The sequence below is a fragment of the Quercus lobata genome, chromosome 12 (assembly GCF_001633185.2).
Source record: "Quercus lobata isolate SW786 chromosome 12, ValleyOak3.0 Primary Assembly, whole genome shotgun sequence".
NCBI lineage: Eukaryota > Viridiplantae > Streptophyta > Magnoliopsida > Fagales > Fagaceae > Quercus > Quercus lobata.
Genome location: NC_044915.1, coordinates 6377754 through 6387854, shown reverse-complemented (window position 1 = coordinate 6387854; position 10101 = coordinate 6377754). Strand labels below are relative to the sequence as shown.

Genomic DNA, 10101 nt, shown 5'->3' with positions numbered 1-10101 from the left:
ATGTTTTATAATTCAAGCTAACATCAATAGCACCATTACAATTCATCATTCCCATGTATAAACATGGGTTATATACTAATAATAATAATGAAGGACCACGATAACCCTTATATAAAAGTGTTTTCAAAATATCATTATGCCAAATATTCATAGCTAGCAAGCATAATACACAATAAAATTTCACACCAAAATTTTCCTAAAACATCTAAAATAATCAAAATATCTCTAAAATCTCCAAAAGTATCAAAATACGCTCAAGAATGTCAAAAATACCCTTAAAATGCCCAAAATACCAAAATATCCTTAAAACGCCCACAATTACCAAATATTACTTGAAACTCCAAAATTATCAAAACATCCCCAAAACTTCTTAAATGACCATTGTATGGACACAATTTCTAACGACCCAGGGATGGGCTCGTATGTAAAGGGGTCCAAACAATACGATTTGTAGAGAGTGGGCTTAGAAAGGCTGGACCTTGGTCGTCAGGCAGCGGCTTAGTCATGGTTTTTCATGGGAGCCCATACGAAGGTGAGTTTGGCCTGAATGACTGAGCCTTACACGGGTGTGGCGTGAAGATCTATCTCCTCGGAATTAGTCCGAGGAGAGTCTCGTCCTAGCCACCCTTCTTTTTTATGAGTTCGTTCTTCACCCTTTTTCTCTCACTTCTGGGCCTCCCTTGTTAATGTAGCAAGCTTCCCTTTTATACTAGTATTTCCTTCCCGTTCTTCACCTACGTGTCCGTTTCTCCTTGTTCTGGGTGGTTACTTGTCTTGTCAATCCTCACATCAGAGTGGTTGGGAAAAGTTGGACAGCATGGTATGAGTATAGGTTTGTCAGGCGGTGGGCTCCACATTAAGGTGTCGGCAGCCTTCTCCCTTATACTGCTCTTGTACTGATTTTGTCATTTTCCTCAGGCTTTTTGGGCATAAAGTCATCCTCGGCCACATCCTTGGACCTTCAAGGAGTTTTCATTGCGCGTTCTTAGCAATAGGGCTCCTCGGCCTGGGCTTTTGGGCTTTTAACATAAAGTGGGCTGGGGCCTCAGATTTCGGGCCCCACAACCATAATACCCTCTAAATCTACAATATGATCAAACTATTCCTAAATCATCAAAATGACTAAATGCTCTTGAAACACTCAAAATGATCAAAATACCTCTAGAATACACAAAATACCATTGAAACCTCCACACACACACACAAAAAAAAACATTTTATGTCGAAAAAATCACTACCTTTAAATTTTTATTTTTATTTTTTTCTCTCAATATAATTATACTTCACTTTCAGCAAACCAATAAATTAGTAAAAATTTAATCTAAACATACACTAAACTAGTCTTCAATCACTAGAAGAAGCAAAGAGACCAAAAACATTTATTTTATTATGATAGAATAATAAAATAAGTAATAAACCATGTGATGAACTAATATCACTTTGCATTCTCTTTGCCAGGATCCAACATCTCCAAGTGGTGCCAATCCTACATAAGCACAGTTTGCAGAAATGCACTCATCACTTAAAAACCTGGGCAAGGGCCATAAGAGATGAAATAAACCATATATATATATATATATATATATATATATAAATCCCCTATAGCCAGATAAGAGATGAAAATTTTAGTTCAGGATCAAATATAAAGAGTAAAGACAATGACAAGATTTATGATATTTCCAACTGTTGTTCCCCTCCCAAGGGCAGGTCCTTACACATCTTCATTTTGGTGCAGTAAGGCTGGCACTAACTTTCCATGGTGTTACTGATCTAGATTTGTCTGATCTATATTTATATTATTCTATCATAATAAAATAAATGTTTTTGGTCTCTTTGCTTCACTGTGGTCTCTATGTATGATGAACAATCCGAGAATAGCAAAAAAGTTCATAACTTCTGTCAACAATTTGCCACGTGGTGAATTACAAGTATTAGAGCCGTGGACCGTCACTTTACCTTTGAATTGTGGGAAAAGTTATGGAATTTTTTGTGATAGTAGCATTTTTCATATATGATTCACAACTGGCATAAGGATTCAGATCCTTTAGATTTTTTAAGGTATTCTACAATATAGAGTTCTTTAAATCCTCACATTTCTTTTAAAATAAATGGGTATGATGTTGCCATATCAACAATCCAAAAATACAAAATCATCAAAACACAAACAACACACTTTTATCTATCCTAAACATTGTGTCGTTGAACTTCTAGTTTAACTTTTCTATGTTACTTTTCTTCTTCCATAATAAACACCAGCCCAAAAAGGCAAAAACAATCCTTGCCTCTGTTTATTAAATAAGAAATGAACCAGTAGAAGTTACGGTGCACTCTCAAGCTAGAGCAAATCCTAATATTAGAGTCTATATTCAATAGTTGGATGGTTAAACTTAATCCTCCCAAAGATGAAACGGTAAATAAGAAAATTGCTTCATCAGTTCAATTGGGGAGGCAAATGTTTTGTACTGGTTTCAAAACCAATGCTCAAGATCTCAATCCAACAACTCCAGATGCAAGCTACCCTTGAGGATTTAAAGAACTCTACATTGTAAAGTACCCTGGTAACTTTAGAGTATCTGACTCCATCATATTAGGTGTGTTTGCAAATCATGCTTTTGTGCTACACAAACACTATTTCCAGCCAAGATGATGGAACTGTCGTTTAGTTACAGACATTCAAAATGGCTTGCCGTTTTGGGCCCTGAGGTTTATGGCTTCGTTTAGGTCCACTAGAATCTGGTCCATTGAAAATGCCACAGCCACAACTTAGAAGAATCTGGAATAGTAACCGATCATTGATTAATAGCAGTATTATTTTCTCAGCTAAAAGTAAAATCTTCTGTTTCTCAAAAAAAAAAGAAGTAAAATCTTCTCCTAGGGTTTGGGGCTCTCTCTCTCTCTCTCTCTGTGTTTTTTGGGACAAAATGGGTGGGTCAGTGAAGGACGTGCAATCAAAGGCGGAGCTTGATAGAGTGGTGGCGAGTGGCGCAGCGGTTAGTGTACACTTCTGGGCGTCATGGTGCGAAGCTTCAAAGCCCATGGACGATGTCTTTTCCCACCTCGCCACTGATTTCCCTCAAGCCCACTTTCTCAGGGTTCGTTTCTTTCGCTCTAAACCAAACATTAAATTTTCTTTTATTATCGGTCTCAATATTTTAGATAGTTCTGGTTTGGTCATTCATGTTCAAACTGAATGAATACACCAGTGAACGCGAGTGATTTGATTTTAATTTAAGGAAACGAAAACACACACACACAAAACTTACTTAAAATAACATTGGTACAAGTAGTAAAATTTTGACATATTAATTAAGGAAGTAATCGAGAATATGATTTTGGATTTGAAACAAAAAAGGGTCCTACGAAAAACTTAAAATTGTGGCGTTAGTGTTACAAGTTGAAAAAGTGACATGTCAATTAAGGAAGTCACATAGAATATGATTTTGGATTTGATTCAAGTTAAAAAGGAACCCAAAAAAAAATTCTATTTTCTTCCCTTGAGTTTTAGTCTCGCTAGGAATGCTAATTCTTGCTGTTCATATATTCCGATGTGAATATACCACAATAATTCGTTTGTATGGATGATGGGATCGGGCTAGTTCATCTGTTGATGATCCATGGCGGATCCCAACATTTTAGGACTGAGGCTTGTCGTCATTGTCATATTTTTGCTTGTCAATTCATCTCCTTTTATTTTATTTTTGAAATGTCTACCTTCTGCTTGTCAATTACTCTCCTTTTATTAATTTTTTTGGAAATTTTGGATAAAACTATTGTAGGTTGAAGCTGAAGAGCAACCTGAGATATCTGAAGCTTATGCAGTTTCTGCTGTGCCTTACTTCGTTTTCTTCAAGGTTTGTTTCATGAGAATTTCCTAGTTACTATTTTATTGGGTTGGGTTTAATGGTTGAAAAACTATGGAATTTGAAAATTAATTGATTTGAAATTTGGATTGCATTCCAACTGCTAGCATATTAGGTTGCACTTGACAATAGTATGTATTGGTACCAGGTACGGTAGTATCAATGACTATGCTTTTTGGTAGTCTCCCCTATACAGTTTTGCAACTACTGTTTGTGAGAGTTATTTTTTGGTGTCAAGGGCTAGTGCCACCGTATTGGTGTGTGTGAACATAATTTGGTGGTCATTTGTCAAATATTATATTCTAAATTTCTAATAGGAAGATTTTAATTTGTTTTTGAGAAATGAGTAAAAAGTATATATGTCTGCATAATTTTAGTGTCTTAATTTGCAATAAGACTTTAAGCTTGTTAACATTGATGAAAAAGGAGAGGAGAATTATTGGTGAATATACGATGATACAAGTAGTTATATAGGTTTTAGATGGATTGGAAGTAGACTAGCAACAAAAATTTTAAATTGCATGATATGAGGAAGAGGGAACAGTGGATCATGACATTTACTTGGCACTAATATTATTTATAGGGTTAATGTCGTCACTTCTATCAACTTGAGTGACAACCTATTACAAATGGAATCTAATGTTTAATGGAAGTGTTAGAAAGTGAGATGCCATGATATAATGAAGTGATGCACTATATCCTAACTTGCAGAAATTTTTTGAGTGTTTTGGAACTACTACACGGTCTATTTGGGTATGGTAGTAGACTTAAAGTTCTCAAAAAAAGCTCAAATAGATCTTGAAATTTGCATATTTTTGTTGTAACTTTAGTGGCATCTCGTTATAAATTTTTATAACTATTGACCCATGAAGTGAATTAAATAATTATGTCGGTAAGTTTTACATGCTACCCTTGAACTTGTGACCTCACCCTCACCCCATACTTTTGGAAGAAGTGCATTTGAGCTAAGGCTTATCTATCACCTTTTTGTTTGTGATAAGGATCATTTGTTACATTTGGGTTCTGTTTTATGGGTTGTTTTGTTTCCATGTTTTCCCTTTAATAATTATCAAAGTTTGCTAGGTTTTTTTTTGGGAGGGGGTTTTGAAAGATCTTATTATAACTTGTTTTAGATACTCAAACTAGGATGGGATTTGGAAATTTATAATTTGATTTTGTACTTTGGTAATTGTATAAATTTGAAACCACTGCATCTAAATACTTGACCCATCTCTTCCCCCTCCCCCTTAGAATAGTCTTCTTTTGGTGAATCCTTGATTTTTATAAAAAATTTACTTTCTTTGTCAGGATGGTAAGTCTGTAGATACATTGGAGGGTGCAAATCCATCTAGTTTGGCCAACAAAGTTGCTAAAGTTTCTGGGTCTGTTAACCCTGGAGAACCTGCTGCGCCTGCCAGCCTTGGGATGGCTGCAGGACCTACCGTCCTTGAAACAGTCAAAGAGTTTGCTAAAGATTATGATTCTTCAGAAGTTAAAAATCAAGTGCAATCTGGTGATACATTGAAAAAGCGACTCCAGCAACTAATTGACTCTCACCCAGTCATCCTATTCATGAAAGGAAACCCTGAAGAGCCAAGATGTGGGTTTAGCCAAAAAGTTGTTGATATTTTGAAGAAGGAAAAAGTTAAATTTGGAAACTTTGATATCCTAGCTGACAATGAGGTTCGTGAAGGGTTGAAAAAATTCTCTAACTGGCCAACGTATCCTCAGCTCTATTGCAAAGGAGAGCTTCTTGGCGGGTCCGATATAGTAATTGCAATGCATGAGAGTGGTGAATTACAACAAGTTTTCAAGGATCATGGGATTGACACTAATGATTCTAATGAGGCAATAGTAAGTGAACCTGGAAGTGGAAAGGGTGGCATCTCTGAATCCACTGGCGTAAGTTCTACCCTAACGTCTCGGATTGCAAGCCTGATCAATTCAAGCCCAGTTATGCTGTTTATGAAGGGAAAACCAGATGAACCCAAGTGTGGTTTCAGTCGCAAGGTAGTTGAAATCCTTCAACAAGAAAAGGTGGAGTTTGGGAGTTTCGATATTCTTTCCGATGAAGAAATCCGTCAAGGGCTGAAAGTTTATTCAAATTGGTCTAGTTACCCTCAACTATATATAGGGACTGAACTCATTGGTGGATCAGACATTGTGTTGGAAATGCAGAAAAGTGGGGAATTGAAGAAGGTGTTAGCTGAGAAAGGTATTGGTCAAAAGGAGTCTTTTGAAGATCGTTTAAGGAAATTAGTCAGTTCTTCACCTGTGATGCTCTTTATGAAGGGTACCCCGGATGCTCCTAGGTGTGGATTCAGTTCCAAAGTTGTAAATGCCCTACAGGAGGATGGTGTAAGTTTTGGGTCCTTTGATATATTAAATGATGAGGAAGTGAGACAGGGGTTAAAGGTATTCTCCAATTGGCCAACTTTTCCTCAGCTTTACTATAAAGGTGAGCTAATAGGTGGATGTGACATTGTAATGGAGCTGCGCAACAATGGAGAGCTAAAATCTACTCTATCTGAGTAGGGTTGTGATTTTATCGAATAATTCAGGACATCTTTTTGAAGCCAATTTACATGTGTCAGAAGCGTGTCTATTGACATTATTGATGTTTTAAATGTTTTGTTTTATATACAAAAATGATTTATGTTATGATATTTTACCATGGATTTGGGGTATATTTAATGTTTGTGAAACTCTTGCGTTAATAATTTTGACGACGCCATGTCTTTTGCAATACTCCCTCTCTCTTCCTTGTCAGGACTTACATACTTCGGAATAGGTTGCATACGAACACTCCCTCCCCCTCCCTCCAACAAAAAGCAAAGGAATGTATAAATTGCATGTTCTTATTAACGAGAGAAGATTCTCAAATCTGGAAATTTCCTCTTCTTTTCTGGTTACAAAATCTTGATGGACTTTTGTGAGCATCTGAGAAACAATTCTTGGGATACTTAAAAATAAAATAAATGAAACGATAGCCATGGAATGGGACAAAATTAGATGTTGCTTCAGTGTGCCAAAATCTGTATCCACTAGAACCATCGGACCCAAAAAGCTGCCTTTTTCCTCTGGGGATTTTCTGCTGGATAATTTGTTAACTGTGCCAAATTCAATCTCTCTCTCTCGTGTGATATTTCTGCATATTTTAAGCCTTTAGTCATGGCAAAATTGCTGGCAAACAGGTTAAAAGAGATTTCTCCTATACCAGCTTGAGCATACAAATCAGGAGGCCAATAGAGCCTGGTATCCTGCTAATAAATCTTTAGCTTAACAATATGGACTTCTAACCTCTCCAACTTCTTGCAAATTAGTATCTTGTAAGACCATCATATGTAATGCTCCCCTCACACACCTATGAGGCACATATATATTGTGTATTTATGTGTGTGTGTATATATATATATATATATATATATTATTTTTTATTTTAATTTTTTTTGGTGTAGACCATTTCAATTCGTCACATTATTATTGTTTCATTTTAAGGGGGGAAAACAAAAAACAAAAAAAGAGGTGAATTACAATGGTACAGACTACAGAGAAGTTGAGATCCAAAAAGGAATTGATGGCAAGTACATCAATGACTGCATATTTTTTCATTTATTTAAATTTAGTTGGTCAGGAGACTGCATAGTTAAAAATGGCACTTTAAAGTTAGGACAAATCAGGAAGCACAACACGATCCTAATAACTCAAAAAGATTTGTTGTTTTGTAATTCCTCCAAGGAGCAGCAAATCTTTTGAGCAATGAACGGCCTTTCAAAGCAAAATTAGCCATTATGCCCCCACTAAAAGACATAGCATGTGTTAAAAAATAAAATTTTAGGTCTGCCTCATGTCAAGCATTTTTTGTGTCACCTCATCTTTGCCTATCTTATCGGTTTTCATGCGGTGCAAAAGTTCATCCACTTCTTTACCACCTCTTATATTGGCTTTGATTAAAGCATGGTACATCTGCCTGTTCACTGGGATGACAGTCCTCAGTGAGCTCACAAAAGCTTCCACATCTCCAATAGTGCCTTCATCACCAAGCCAAGACAGTATCCCTGTGATCACCTTCAGGTTGGGTTTCCATCCTTTCTTCTCCACGTGTAGAGACAAGGCTGCTTTCAAGCATTCCAGAGCTCTCTCCATCTCACCCTTATCCAGGTATTTAGCTGCCACTATGCTCCAACTGTTAGGAGTGGTGGCCTTTCCTTTCTCCATCAAGTCTTTAAGAATTGCTTCTGCTTTCTCACATAAACCCTTTTCAGAATACCCAATAATGACAGTATTGGGTACTCGAAAATCGTAACAGTTACTGGATGATTCCCACTCCTTTAGTACATTCTCAGCGTCTTCAAGCTCACCAAGCCTCACAAGAGACTCTAGCATGTTGATAAAATCCCTGTTTATGCATCTCTTACAATCACTTTTCTCCAGGCCCCATAATCTCAAGACCTCGTCCTTCTTCCCTATACTAGAATAAAGTGAGATTAGATGGTTGTAGCCAAGCCCATCTTTCTTATCTAGCTTCTTTTCTGCATTCTCCAAGGCATCAATCGCCTTATTGGTTAGGCCAGCTTTTATGTAGAAATTAGCAGCTACAGTGTAAGTGTTCCAATCCATGACAATATGAGGTTGGCACTCCATCTCTTTTAAAATCTTCTCCATTCCCTCAAGATCAGATCTTACACCATAAGAATTGATGCAGATTCTGTAGCTGAAATTGTCAGGGGAAACATTGTTCTCCTTCATCTCCATTAGCACATCTGGAACTTTCTCGTGCTGGCCAACATTTGTGTATAGACACATAATGTCATTGTAAGTGAGAGGCGATGAAACAAAACCCATCTCCTTCATTTTTTGCAAATGGGAAAGGGACTTCTCAATTTGGCGCTGGCGGACATAGCAATTCAATAGAGCACCATACGTCTTATCAGTCTTGTCTTGATCCTTCAACTTATCAAAATAACTTTCTGCAGAATGAAATCCATGAACCTTACCGACGAGATCCAACTGCACCGCATGTTCACTCGGCGAAAAAATACATATACCCTTTTTATTCATCCACTCAGATACCTGCACCACAAAGTTGGAGATTAGGAACAAATCACTCGCAGCAAAATTCTTAATATCATAAGTACATTAACTAATCCAATCTTGGCAAAATCAACTACTCTACTGAAATTCCTTTCCAACGATTTCTGTGCTTCAAACGATCAACAAATTTATATACGCAAAATCAATTACTCTACTGAATATGATTCTCTCCATTTCAAGCGAAATGGAGACAGTTAATTTTGCAGTTGAAGTTTTATTTCTTGTATCTTATAGTGTATAATAACCCATCATTTAAAGTTTTAGATGATTTATAATATTTAATCTGAACCATGAAATGTATCCATAAACAAATTAAAAGAAGCTACTAAACTAGAAATCCATCCATACCACTTAATAATATGCAACTCAGATAGTAAATGAAACTTAATTTTCATTTCCATTTGCCACATAAACATGCATTATCCTCAGATGGGTAAAACCTTAAAAGGATTTAATTTCTCTCGACCTTTAAATAAAAATTCAAATACTAAAAACTTAAATTTTCTTTTCCTTTTCCACATTTTCTGAGCAACCAAACAGAGACAAAACCAAAAGCATTCAGTGAAATTAGAGAAATTACAAACCTGGAGGGCCTGAGTGAACCTCTTTCGCTTGCGAAGATCGTGAACGATTCGCTGAAGCTCGGCGACTCGGAGCTTGTTCCCATTGTGGACCCAATCATCGAGCTCTGGTACCACGCTTGTCTTAGGATTTCCAAGGGGACTGATTTTGGAGTACAGGCTAGGCTTGTGGGTTCGAGTTCTACTAGTGTAGTACGATCTTCTTGCAATCGCAATTTGGATTAGGGTTTTGGTGAAGAGCTTCGGATCCATTTAGGAAAACAGCTTTTGCGAGTGTTTTACTTGGAATGGAATTTGGGAGAGCAAAGAATAGAAATGAAATGGGAGAGTAGGGTTTAAGGTTTTGGATAAATGGGCTTCCTTGTTGGGCTCATTCAGATATGGGCTTCGAATTGGGTTCCGTCACTGTCTAGAAATTAATTCTATATTTTATTCATGTGTAGTTTTAGGGTCCGTTTGGTTTGATTGGGTGAAACAGAGATGATAGAAAATAGAGAAGAGAAAAGTGGAGATAAATGATTTTATGGGCGTTTTGTTGGAGAGAAGAGGAGGATGAAAAATTGGTG

The 10101-nt window shown here is 36.8% G+C and overlaps 2 protein-coding genes across 2 annotated transcripts; one reads left to right on the top strand and one right to left on the bottom strand.

The window, feature by feature from the left end:
• The first annotated feature begins 2776 nt into the window (after positions 1-2776).
• Positions 2777-6565, top strand: LOC115971875 (monothiol glutaredoxin-S17-like). The gene is made up of 3 exons (XM_031091976.1): positions 2777-3092; positions 3777-3851; positions 5169-6565. Exons 1-3 carry the CDS (start codon positions 2922-2924, stop codon positions 6393-6395), a joined length of 1473 nt encoding a protein of 490 aa, XP_030947836.1. The 5' UTR covers positions 2777-2921; the 3' UTR covers positions 6396-6565.
• Positions 6566-7416: 851 nt separating this feature from the next.
• On the bottom strand, positions 7417-9858 carry LOC115969763 (pentatricopeptide repeat-containing protein At4g21705, mitochondrial-like). The gene is made up of 2 exons (XM_031089373.1): positions 9539-9858; positions 7417-8933 (listed from the first exon to the last, which is right to left on the bottom strand). The coding sequence occupies exons 1-2, from the start codon at positions 9785-9787 to the stop codon at positions 7695-7697; spliced, it is 1488 nt and encodes a 495-aa protein (XP_030945233.1). The 5' UTR covers positions 9788-9858; the 3' UTR covers positions 7417-7694.
• Positions 9859-10101: the final 243 nt, after the last annotated feature.